Below are 13,639 nucleotides of genomic sequence, written 5' to 3'. Positions count from 1 at the left end.
ATTACACCATATTGCATCTCGGCGTATATGCTATACCTGGTCCAGTTGCATCTTGCATCTCTGTTGTCATAATGATCTCTGCTTTGTATCTCACTACCTAGTCCTCTGTGGTGTCCACCTAGCTCTGCTAAGTTACCACTACTCGAGATTAAGTCCTGGGGACTCAAGGATAAATCTAGTATCTCAAACACGAACTGGTCCTCAAGACCAAAAAAAATAAAACTAGACCTTTAAGCGGATGAAATACTATTAATGATCTTGAAGCCCCACACTTCATTCCCCAATCTAGTTATATAGTGAAATATCAAGTTTCCAAATAAACAGTGACAGGTCTGAAATAGACTTTAACATTCTGCTAAACACTCAGAAACTACTAACAGACACAGAAAAAAAACATAGTTAAATTTACTAGGAAACCTACTACGGCAGGGTGTCTCCAACCCCTTCACCTCCCCCTCATATCTAATCCTTCACCGTACTTCCGCCTACCAACACACCACCTGCAGCGAAAAAAAGCTATTCGCACACAGGATTTCCAAAATACTGACGATCAGTAGATGATACAGTGGTGTCATAATGCATATTTTATGCATTTACTGAAAATAACAGCCCTGCAATTTATTAGATCATTAAGTATTTGTAAATGATCACTTAGACCTATACATCCTTCACTAATTTGAGTATACAATTGCTTTCTAAGACATGTGGCAGCATATAAGAAGCAACTAGTCATTTACTCAACCAGTACAGCGGTTTCAACAACTTTGGTACAGAGAGACAGTAACGCATACTTGCCCAGTTTATTACTCTCCCTTCTGGGAGTTTCCAGAGGGACGGTCAAGTGCAATGATCGTGATGCCGCAAATCTAGTCATTTTGGCCACACACCCAGCGGTGCATGGAGGAAGGGGGTGGGGGTGACACGATTTGCAGAAAATTGCATCAATAAGACCCCCATCCCGCTCAGGTCACTAGAAAATGCGCAGGATGCATGCGGGCCACCTGCACTCCAGAGAGTCGACAAAGCAACCCAGAATTCGGAAGTCTTACCCAGGGATATTAGGCAAGTATGCAGTAATGTAGGCCTTGTTCTACAAAATGTCAAATGCAATATTTATAAATTTATTCCACATTTATTGCAATGACATTTAAAAATTTTAGATGTAAGAAATATCAGCATATAATTTTAAAGCAGGCTGTAGCGGATTAAATTTGTTTTTTTTAGCAAGTGTGTTTCTTTCAGTGTCCACTACTCTCTAATGCTTGGGTTGACTACACTCCTACTTTAACGATTTCCCACCTCCCTTTCTTGAGGCCTCATCTCTCCAAGATTCCCTTGAATCAGTCATCCAGGTAAGCTGCAAGCTTTGTATTTATAGACATCCTTATTTTTCTATTTATAGGAGGGCTTCAGCCAAGCTGCCAGGCCGTAAATCAGTATGAAGCTGTCCAGGAGAAGTGTAGGAGGTGACAGAAAAATTTCCCCTTCCATAACTTAAAAATAGTAACTATGAAAGTATTTAGCACTCGCCAAGATATTATTAATCCAACTGCCCCTTCATTCAGTCTTGTCTGTTTCAAAAAATAGCTAATCGCTGCCAAATGACAGATGAAGTGGACTTCTGTTTACAAAAATCTCAACAGACACTTGCTAGAGAGTTTTAGCCAACTCCTGATATGTATTCTACTCATAAAGCAGATCAGAGCGATTTTAAATAAGACCTATTGAATGCTGAGACAGTCCACATGGGCTACATAGTAAAGAACACGTGAACACAAACTGCACCATCTTCAAAGTGGACAGAACAAATCTAGCCTGAAATACTGAGTATGTAGGCCTTTAAAAAGGATGCAGGTTTTAGAACTCTTAAACATTTTACAGTTACATATCATATAGCACACTGCTGATCCCTTCCACTTCCCTGTGGCTCACCGTCTGCTAAATATCTGGGTATCACTGATCTCTGCTCACCTGCCCTATTCGTTACTGGTAACCACTGCGATCAACGCCCGCTACCTACTGCCGATTCATTCCACATCCTTGTGGTAAGCTGTGGCTCATCGTCTGCTGCATACTTGGATATTGTTGACCATTACTCATCTTGTCCACTCGTTAGTGGTAATCGTTGTGACCAACACCCGCTACTTACTCTGCATGCACCGCTGACCTCCGCTGATTGTTTCCACATCTCCGTGGTATAGCTTTGGTTCATTGTCTGTTGTATGTATCATGCTTCATTGAACTCAGCATAGACGTTCCATGAAATTAGTGGTATTTGCTGTGATTCATGCTCACTATATATTCTGCCTGCATCACTGAACTCTGCTGAATGTTTCCACTCTCCAGTAATCACAGTCGTGGTCATCTCTGTAGTATGCTCTGTTCTCCATTGAACTTTGCATTATGTTCCACTCATTAGTGGTAATTGCTATGATCATTATCTGCTATTAGAACTATATCTCTCTGCATGCTGTTTGAACTATTTATCTAAATCTGTCTCACTGGGAACTTCTCTGGAGGGCCGCGACCTGCAGGGTGGAAGCCGCTGAAGCCCAAATTCCCTTGCGGGAATCGCTAGTGAATACCTTCATTCTGTTAGACTCCGCGCCTCTAGGGAAGTCCAGCCAATACCAGTTGTGACAGCAGGATCTCACTCATTCTTTGAGTACAAACCTGACAATCTCCATTCAGCAAGGGTGAGTTTAATATCCTTATCCCCCATTTCGTTCGACTGGAAGGACTTTCGAGAAAGAAAAAAAAAAAAAACATCCAAAGGGTGCAACTTCCCCATGAAAGATCTCTGAGAAAGAACAGCTCCTACACGTACTGAAGAGGCATCAACTTGCAAGAAGCATATAAGTGTCTGGTTGTATGAGGACAGGAGCTAAAGGGAATGCCACTTTCAGTGAAAGAAAAGCTTCAGACGTGGCTATGGTCCAATTCTTAACATCTGCACCATTACGAATGAGGGAAATGATGGGAACGGCTAGGATGAGTATCCCCAAATAAACAGTCTGTAAGACTTGGCAAAGCCTAGAAATCATTGGAGAGCTTTGAGGCCCAGGGGTTCTGGCCATTCCAGAACAGCACTTTGTAGACCAGAGAAAAGGCATGTGTGATAAGCTCGAAGTAGCACTTTACTAGTTTACAGTACAGTTGATGTTTGCCTAGTTGAGACAGAAGTTCAGAATTGAAGGCAGTAAGATCTTTAGAACAACATCAAAATGTTTAGTAAAGAGTTTGGTTCCTTTGATGTGATCAAATAACTCGGTAATGAGAGGAATAGGGTAGCAGTGTTTGATGGCAATAGCATTGAGGCCAAGGAGAGTGTAGTTGGAGCCAGGGGAGTTCCAGAAGAACAGGAATGGTGGTACAAGGTAAACAAGAAAGGATATGTGTTCCAGGTGTAAGGTTCCAACTTGAAGAGGTAAAGGAGAATTACAACAACAAATAGTCCCACTAGATATTCGACTGCCATCAATGGCGGTATTAACCCCAGGGACCTCCAGAAATAAGATTAGAAGAGACTAATGGATTACAACAGTGGAGGGGATAAAATTCCCTGCTGCTCCAGAATCAAATAAAACTGAAGTGATCTGCAATCCAGAGGGACAAATGGAGGATAACTGCTATGGAACAGATGTTTGGATTGAGAGAAGTAGGAGAGTGCTTGAGGAACCTAACCTGACCTCTCCTGAACAAGTCAGGTCCTGGTGCTTCCCAATGCTGCAAGGCAATGACCACACTCCGCACATTAAAGACATAGATTGTTCTCAATTCCCTCTCCTGTTCCTCAGCAGAGAGTTGGGATCAACTAACGAGCATATGTTCTCTAGTAGTAACAGGTGTTTGGAACCGTGGTTCCAATCTAATAACTGGTTGGCGAGTTGTTTTTTATCAATAGGAATGTTTTCAAAAATGGATGTCCACCCTATTACACAGAGAAATCAAATCATCAAAGGAGAAAGAAAGCTTTCGAGAGGCTAATTTATCCTTAATGCGATCAGACAACCCCCGCAAAGAGCCTCATTATTCCACCGCAGTTCTGAAGAGCGGAATTCGATCATGTATTGATCCACGGATCGTGAACCCTGACAAAGTCATAGGATGCTGGAGGCGGCAGAGGAGGTGTGAACGGATTTGTCAAAAGTGTTGGAAAAAGATGCTATGAAGAATGCAGTCTTGGAGTAATGGGTTGTTTTGCTCCCATAGAGGTGATGCCCAGGCTAGAACTTTGCCCAAGAGCAGAGAGATAATAAAAGCAACCTTCTCCTTCTCTGTAGGGAAATTATGAAGAAGCAATTACATTTGGACGGAACATTGATTCAGAAAGCCTTGGCAGATTTTAGGATCCCCGTCGTATTTGGCAGGAGCAGGAAGTTGAAGACTGAAGGCAGGTTAGGGAACTGTTACTGCAGCAGGAGGTTCGGCTACAGGCGGATAAAGAAGAGAATTATTCAAGATACTTTGGAGAGCGTCCAACCGGGATGACAGGCCTTGGAGGCATTGCACCAACTGGACTTGGGTAACATCTTGTATGTCCACTGTGCTCAAAAGATGTTGGAGCATCTCCTTGGGAGATGGAGCTCCTGCAGAATCCATTATGGCCAGATCTTACTATTATGGAGCACAGAGGAATGGCAAGATTCTTACAACTTGCTGGTTTAGCTCCACCCACCATGGAGGCGCAGAGTGTAACACGGCAAAGGTTTTCGTCAGGGACCCCTGGAAGGAGGTTTGGTCTTCACTGCTAACATCATGCAGGTTGTGGTTCCCTAGATGGGTACCAGACAAGAATGGTAGGAGAAGACGATGTTAACCATTAAGGGGAGATCAGAATAGGAAAGCTAGGATGCAAGGATTACTCAAAGAGCAATGGATGCAGGATACCAGGATTAGCTGAGAAGCATATAGCGCTGGATACCAGGATTTGCTAAATAGAAATAGATACAGGATTAGTTCGGAAACATATAGAGCTGGATACCAGGTTCTGTCGAATGAAAACCAGAAAAAATACAAGGAACTGAACACCAGGATCCACAAGGAATACACAGAAATACAGGAGCCCAAAAAATTCAGCAGCTTAGCAGGCTACAGAACATGAAGATCCAGTGCCATATAGCCAGAAGAGGTGCCTTAAATAGAAGGAAGATGAGAAGCGAGAAGTAATCAGCTAATAGCTGCTCCCAAAATCCAAGATGCTAGCCACCATCGGAAGAACATGGTGCGAAGGAGCCCAACGAAGGAAGCAATGTCTGCGCATAGCACCCAGGTAAGTCACCCGGAGGGTTTGGAACGGGACATTACTTTTATTGTTGGTCTGTCATGGTGTAATGTTAGATGTCCACTGCTGTGTGAAAAACACTCTGGAGACATACAATATTATACCTACCTAATATGACCACTGGACATGTTGATAAATACAATTGAAATGTATTACATAATATACAGACATAGGACTATATGTCTACCTAATTTAACTTAGCCATTTAGCATGGCCTCGTGAAAATTCTATTACACCCTATACAGACATAGCTCAATACACTTACCCAACATGACCTGACCTCAGGGTCATAATACAATTCTATTATACTCTATAATCATATTCAACACTACATCTACCCACCAGGACATAACCACTGGACAGGATCAAAACATATTTATATTATAGTCTATATAGACATGCAACACTACACACACCCACAATGACATGATCATGTCATTCTACTACACTCCATATAAACACTGGACAGTCCACCTACATCACGACCTGTTCACTAAGCAAAATACAATCTTAACATACTCTATATATAGACAACAATTACATTTCTATGGTGAACAGTCTAAAAGGTGGCCACATCCCCTGCACATTTCTTGCCCACCCTGCTTATTTTAGACCAAACCTGTCACAAATCAGTGTGTATAAGCAAAAAAAAAAAAAAAAGGCATTAGATCCCAGTCAGCATCTAATCAGTTGTTGATTGGAGCGGACGGTACATTCGGTCGGAAGACGACATGTGACTATGTATGTGGTCATATAGTCAGACAGCACTAATGGTAGCCTGTCTGATCCAGCTGTCTTCCAAAACACCATGAACTTAGCCAAAATATATATTGCTACATCTGACTGATACAGCCATTCAGTGATCAGGCCAATCATCCAATCGGCCCTATTTTGGGCATCTTAATTCATATAGATTAGGATAGACATCTTTTCACTATATTTTTGAGGTGTTTGAATAGCATCTGAGCAACTTTTTGCTATCATTCTACATCTCTTGTTCATCTGTGTCTATCTCATTTAAACTGAGTAGGGATTAAACAACCTGTAGCCAATCACATCGTCAGAATGTTCAGGGCAGCAGGAGATGAATCTGAGTTGATCTTCTGTAAGCCAGTTAGATGTCCACTCGTGATCATGTTATTAAGGAGAGGTCTGCATGTGACAGTATCATGATTGAGGAGGGGAATGGAGTTAAGCAGGAACTCACTGAGAGTTAGATAGTGGAAGGAGCAATAGTATAAATAATAATTTGAGGGTCATGTCAAACTGGTTCAGGAAGATTGTGGTGTCAAAGAAAGGAGCTCCTATATCCAGCTTGTTCTTTTGCTGTATGCTAATCCAGTCCACAGATCTACTGATGTAATTATCGTTTCATTTTTTTGTTACCAGGGTCTCATTTCAATTTGGGTTGACATTATAGTGGAATTTGTCACAGGTGATTTATGATAATATAAGTGTTCAGCAAACAAAATGAGAGAAGTAGGACTGGGCAATTGGTCAACAGCAAAAACTAGTAACCAAGTCAGGGACGACATACATAGCTAGGTACCAAAACTGGCAAATATTCTGCCTGCCGAAAAACAAAAAGGTACCATCAGTTCCTAGCAATCATAATCACAAAAATGTATAGAATAGGCAAAGGTGTTTCTACTATGACTAATGAATTCAATGCACAATATATTTCCTCATACTGATATCAAAATTGATAAATCCATATACCAGATTGTTTTACAATTCTTGGTGAACTGAATGGTGAATCAGTTGTTCTCTCCTCATCAACCAAGGAAACAAATCCAAAGCAATGTATATATTAGTAAATTCCCTTATTAAATTGAAATAATAATTTTCCTGACCACACCAGTGTGGTAGGTGAAGTGCTGAAATGGTGCAGGCCTCCGATTATCAGATACAACATTCCGAGCTGTGCGTAAACCTCCTAATTATAATATATTCAGATTTATACGAGTGCCAATGGAGGATGAGTGGCTAATGGAAGGCTGGAACTCCTCCCCAGTGACCAGCCGATGCAATATGTTGATCAGTTGCTGCAGGTCCCCCACATATCCAGATACAGGGAGATGTAATAGGCAGAATAAGCACTGCCTAGCTACCCCCAACCCCCCCGGGTCTCAACCTGACCCAGAACTTCTCCATGTGCTTTCTTATTGCCCCTAATCAACTCCCAGGATTGGAATTTTGGGTATCTATGAGACCCCCCCTCCACCCCAATCCGCCCAGATGTAACCCTTATCTTCAACAAGCTACTGATAAACTTAATCTTGCTCATGGGCTGTGGACATAAGGGAGGCAAAACATGCCCCAATGTTACCACAAGGAGTACTGCAGCGGGGTCCATAAGAGGTGCAAAATATGGTCACGTTGCTGCTCCCTTTCAAGCCTCTGCTCTGGGTTCAACAAATTTTTCCAACCAAAAAGGGGCACGCCAAAAATAATATTCTCATCCATATCTGGTGCCAAAAAGAATAATCTCATCCATATCTGGTGCCAAAAATAATATTCTGAGTCATATGTAGTGGCCCACACCCCCCCCTGGCTGAACAAAGGGGGTTAGACACTGGATGCTTTCAGCAAATAGGCTCATAGAATTCAGCATCTTTCCTGTTCTGAGCACCAATTGGTGAGGAGCTGAAAGGAAATGAGGCTAGTAATCAACGAAAAATAAATTGCTGCAAGTTGGAGTAGGAGTATTGTTGCTTACTATTCAACAGTGCTGTCTACCCTGCATTCCCTCGTTGGCAACACTGAAATGAGTTTTAATCAGACATCGGTCATGTTACCTGTGTCTAACAGCCAAGTCATATGTATTCCTGGTTTAGTCCGGTGCACCCATGAACTACATTCTAATGAGTATTGGAGCAGAACACAAAATGGCTGTCTCCACTTTGTTAAGGCAATGGGTACAAATTGTTAATTAACGGACAAAAATGATTAGCCTTTCTTTTTCCAAAAAGTTCAGCTTGAAGGGAGTTAAGTGTCATCTGTCCATCAGCATTTCATGAAAATTCAGGAGGTCTGTGTTTTTTCTCCTAATCGCCTACTTTAAAAGTTCCAAAAAACTATTCAAATCTCTCTGCCTTTTTTTTTTTTTTCATCCCCGCAAGATGAAGAGGACGAAAAGCTACATTGTCTAGATGTTCTGAGGTATCTAATTACTATAAAAAGGAGTACCAAAAAAGATTGATAAAGAAGGGGTGGACAGAGCGTAGAGAGGACCCTACCTGTGAGAGCAAACAAAGTAGAGGGGAGAGAGCAATTCTGAGACAATATAAGCTTGTAGGAGTGAAGATTGGGACACCCAAGCTTGTAGCACCCAGAAGAAGTAATACTAGGTGGGATAGGATAAGCTATAATTAAGATATGGGTTTTGGAAGAGTGCTTAAAACACGGGATAGTAGGAAGCCTACTCCACCGCTTTGTTGCCCAATAGATCAAAGAGTGTGGTTAAGGAAGAAACCTCAGTAGTTCAATGCTTTCAGGAGAAGCATTGTCAGATGCAGAGAGAGAAGTTTCAGTAATGGCAAATAGGCTGAGGAAATTGAGTGGAATAGGTCAAAATAAATGTGAATTTGTTAAAGAAAGATCCAGCGTGCACAGCAAAATAGGTAGCGAAATGTGAATGAGGGTGGAGGGATAAAGTTTGGTTGGGGTGAAGGAAGTAAGGAGCATGAGCAGATTATGGGGACTGTGTGGGCCCTGGAGTTGAGGGAGTGTGTAAGGGAGTTGTGGGAGAAGTAATGAAGGAAGGGGTAGAGAGGACATGTTGGAGGCTGAAGGGGAAGGTCAGATGGGTGGATGAGTGTATCAAGGGGCGGTGAGATGGGAGAAGATATATAATGATTTATACCACTTTCATACTGCCGCCCCTGCAATATCCCGGGTTTTTCAAGCCGGGTTTTTGCCGGGGCTCTGAGCGTCCCAGCTCAGAAACACCATTCATACTGCACCTCGGACCCGGGAATTTCCCGGGTTGACCCCATTCATACTGCACAAGTCTGTGCCCTGGCAATTTGTGGGAGTCATCACCAGAGCAGTTTTCATTGGCTGAAAAATGAAGACTGGATGCTGCTCCAGTGTTTAAATCCTGGCAGAAAAACCTGAACTTTGCTTCCTTTCACACAACTAGTATTTCCCAGACTTTGTAGCTCTGTAATGTGGGATATCAGCTACATCAGACACCCAAATAAATACACAGCACTGCACTTTAATCAGGACAAGTAACCTTTAAAGGGAAATATACTCTATCTATTAGTACATTAAAAAAGTATCTATTAAAAAAGTACAATAGTGATGGTGCCTTCTCTATATATCTCCAATCATGTATACCCAATGGTATATTTATGTATGTAATAGCCATTAATAAAATTTCTGTAAACTGCCCTTCTTTTCATATACATTCTTTGTATTCTCCTGCTTTAAATCCTCCAGAGACAGGCAGACAGCCAATCATCTTGTTTTCTGTGCAACCCGGCTTGAAAAACCCGGGTTGCACCATTCATAGTGCAGGCAACCCGGGTCCGACCCGGGAATTACCCCTCGATAAATCCCGGGTTGAAGACCCGGGTTTTTAGACCCGGGATTTTTGACTTGTACCATTCATACTGCACCAAGACCCGGGTCGTTTGAGCTCGCCCCGGGAAAAACCTGGGATTTTGGTGCAGTATGAATGGGGTATAAATCATACTTGCCAACATTTCTTTTTCTTTTTCCGGGAGATGCCAGCTGTGACGTGGGCGTGCAGGGGGCGTGGCGGCGAAATCGCGTCATTTTGGCCCCGCCCCCGTGACGGAATGACGCAAATCGCGTCATTTTACAGCGGGGGCGGGGCTAAACGCCGCGATTCCGGGTGAATCGTGGCGTTTAAACTGAATTTTTCCCACTTCCTATCAGGGAGATTGCCACACTCGTCCGGGAGACTCTCGCAAAATGCGGGAGTCTCCCGGACATTCCGGGAGAGTTGGCAAGTATGGTATAAATTGCTGAAACAGCCAGGACAGTACAGTGGGACAGTTGTAAATAAGGAGACTGCAAAGTAGTTACAGTGGGAGAAAAAAAATACACAATGTTTGCTAGAAAGTGAAACATTTTTAATAAACAATGGTGAATAAGAAAAAAGTATGTGCAAGGGTGTGAGGTAAGGAGTTATAATACATAGAAAGTCATCACAAATAACAAAATATAAAAGGTAAGAATACTGTCAAAAAGCAGAAGTAGGATGCAGGGGTTGTAAACAGGTCATTAAGGAGTGTTGATTTCAGGTGAATGAGGTAACAGGAACTCACAGAGGGTGTTGTATTTTGTCCTCTTATAGCAGTATTTTCTATAGTATAATTATTAAAGCTGGGTACACACCTATGCGATCTTACTTCAGATGCAATTTCTGTAACGATTTCAGCAACTATTGAAAGTCCCGATGAGTGTGCCCATTCATGTGTACACACCTACACAATCTACCTTCAGAACTGTGCTCTTCATAACTTATAACCATCTGCTGAAAAGATGGTGACTCTGCACCCTATAGGGATCTGCCTACACTGCTGCTGCGTACACTCTTTCACATTTGCTCAACATCTTTCCATCGTTGATTGTGATTTTCAGGACGTTTGAAAAGACAATTCAACAGATACGATATGCTTTGGTGCAATAAAACGGGATTGTGGGAGCGTACACACTCTTGCAGTATGTGACCAAATGGTCGTGAACCATGTGATCTGCCCGATGATTGCATACATGTATACCCAGCTTATCTCACACTCACAGAAACACACACTTGGAAGAAACACACTCAACAAATACATCTGCAGCCTACACGGACTGAACTTTGACTGGTTTTATAAGTGTTCGAGACATATGAGCAATGACTGGAGAACCCCCTCCCCCCCTAAAATTACCTCAAAGTACACAGACCTGCAATAAAATAAACAATGCATATAGATCAGCATACCACAGAATAAATATAAATAACATATCTGTTCGCTTTGGTCAAGGGTCCAAGCAAAGGTTCAGCAGCTTCCAATATAACTATCACAAAGTGTATGTATTTAGCATACCAAAAAGAAGGTATTTCACCATTGTTGAGTGTTCTGGCTCACAAAACAAGAGCAGCATCCCTGGCCGAAAGAGCATAAACATCACCAAAGCAAATTTGCAGGCCCTGCAATCTATACAGTCAGGGAATACCTAAACAGGCCACAGACTTTCATCTCATCAATGAAGAAGTCAAGGCTTCCCTTTCAGCTGTACATAGTGCTCACTTTGAGCCATGTGTAGAGCAATCACACGACCAGGTAACGTTTCCCAGCTATATATTAAAAAATCAAAGCTGTAATTGAGAGCCGAGTTCCAGGTATGGGTGCAGCTGGAGTGACTTGCTGCCATACTGAGTGCATGTGATCCCATTAGAAGGGGTTAGTGTGTCTTTCAGTTTATTTCCATAAGGTCAATCCCAGTTTTTGTCAATTATATCTATATCTGTACTTACCCTCCCCAGCTAGCTGCACAGTTGGAGATCTTGATGTGCAGCATTTTAGTTTTTAGTTATCTTTACAATTGTTATAAAAGGGCCTAGGCTTTACTGATTCACAGTAATCAGCTTCCTCTTGCTTACTGATGACAGTCATAAGATAAACTAAAGAACAGAGTGGACTTATTCTATTTGTTTTACATTGTGCCCTGTATTGAAATTTGCTCCATGCAATTAGAGATTGCTATCGGAGGGAGAGCTATAAAGGGCCACAGATAGCCATTAACTGTAAAGATGCACATCAGTAACATCAATAATCACAGTTTTACTAAAATAAACATACATACAAACAACAACTGTGCTGTGTTAAATACAGAGTCAAAATAAAAATAATGCTTACATCAGTTTTTGTTCCTTTAAATTTACACTGTGTCATTTTAGTATTCTGATCCAACCCTCCAGTTATATGAACACTTGTAGCCTAGCAACTGATTGTTAAACATAATGAAAATCCAGATAGCCAGCATTTCATTGGATGTGACAAAAATGTCTCAAATGAGGGAGGAGGGAAGGAGAAAAGACACTGCCTAGGACAGCGTTGGCTAACCTGTGACACTCCAGGTGTTGTGAAACTACAAGTCCCAGCATACCCTTCCAGAAATAAGCTGCAATATATAGGCAAAGCATGCTGGGACTTGGTAGTTTCACAAACACCTGGAGTGTCACAGGTTAGCCAACACTGGCCTAGGAGCTGGGGACATGCACCATAGTGGAGCACAAGTTTGTACTACAGTGAATTCTAAAATGTATCATTAATTAACATTAGCCAAACTTTTTGTTAACTGTAATATGTAATCACTAGCAAAAAAACACCTTATGCAGCAACATTCAGTGACAGTGGCAATTACCATCACCTGTCTTTTCTACATAGATTGCTGTGGTGTCAAATCACAAGTGTTTTTTTTTTTTAAACCTTCCCTTCATAGTTGGCAACAATTTCCAGCTGCCACTTTTCTGCTGAGTGGGTGCATCTAAGTTCATTATGTATATCAGTCTCAATTACACCTTTGAGGATTACAACCCCTATCATGTCATGCATTTGATTACAGTATTTGTCATTTTAAACAATCTCTCTAAATAAATATTATTGTATACAGCCCTGAGGATACAATTAAATGCTAAGAAATGCATCCAACATGAACAGAAAAAAGCTATGTTTTCATCACAAAACAACACATTACAGTCACCCTTTGCAATATTTTCCCCAATACTATCTAAATAATCCTAAATGATTACTCTGTTTTGCACACAGAACTTATGTAAACATGTTAAGACAACTCATTTACTGTCAGTGTAGACTTCTCTGTGTACGGCCTGAGTTACTGGTGTTTAGGGCCAAGTGGTTAATGAGTACTAGAATAAGTTGTCAACAGAAGTTTGCCAGCAGTAAACAATATCACTTTCAGCACTTCTAAACGCAGATCTCCCACCAGGCACATTATACAGCCACCATGCCAAGCGTTTAGTGTTTCATTCTTGCAAGTCCCAACAAGTTAGAAAACAGGAAGAAGACAGCAGGGCTGCACTTATCAGTGTGTTACAGAGCCTGACGTTGTACAGTATCCAGGGCCCCATAACATACAGATCTACTACCTACACCCAGTTACCCACCAGGGCTTTATTCCGATTAGGAAGTAATTTAGAGCAGACAGGAGGAGCAGTGTGTACATACTTTGTGTTGGGGTCTCCCATGATGATAACTGTGTTTTCCTCACTTTGACCATGCAAACCAGAAGATGGCAGCAGCATCATGTCCTATGTGTTTTCCAGGGGAAAAAGAGTGAGCAGTTCCCCCCCCCAGCAGAGGACTAGAG

General features: G+C 41.8%; 1 protein-coding gene across 1 annotated transcript in view; it reads right to left on the bottom strand.

The window, feature by feature from the left end:
- Window positions 1-13,632, bottom strand: part of G3BP1 (G3BP stress granule assembly factor 1) — a 29,500-nt gene extending 15,868 nt beyond the window's left edge. The window contains exon 1 of the mRNA XM_075210097.1: window positions 13,498-13,632. Coding sequence (XP_075066198.1) covers window positions 13,498-13,577 — 80 coding nt within the window. The 5' untranslated portion in view covers window positions 13,578-13,632. The remainder of the gene's footprint in view (window positions 1-13,497) is intronic.
- Between the last annotated feature and the right edge of the window lie 7 nt (window positions 13,633-13,639).

This window comes from Mixophyes fleayi, chromosome 4 (assembly GCF_038048845.1).
Source record: "Mixophyes fleayi isolate aMixFle1 chromosome 4, aMixFle1.hap1, whole genome shotgun sequence".
In the NCBI taxonomy this organism is placed as follows: Eukaryota; Metazoa; Chordata; class Amphibia; order Anura; family Limnodynastidae; genus Mixophyes; species Mixophyes fleayi.
This window is presented reverse-complemented; position numbering and strand designations above follow the sequence as displayed.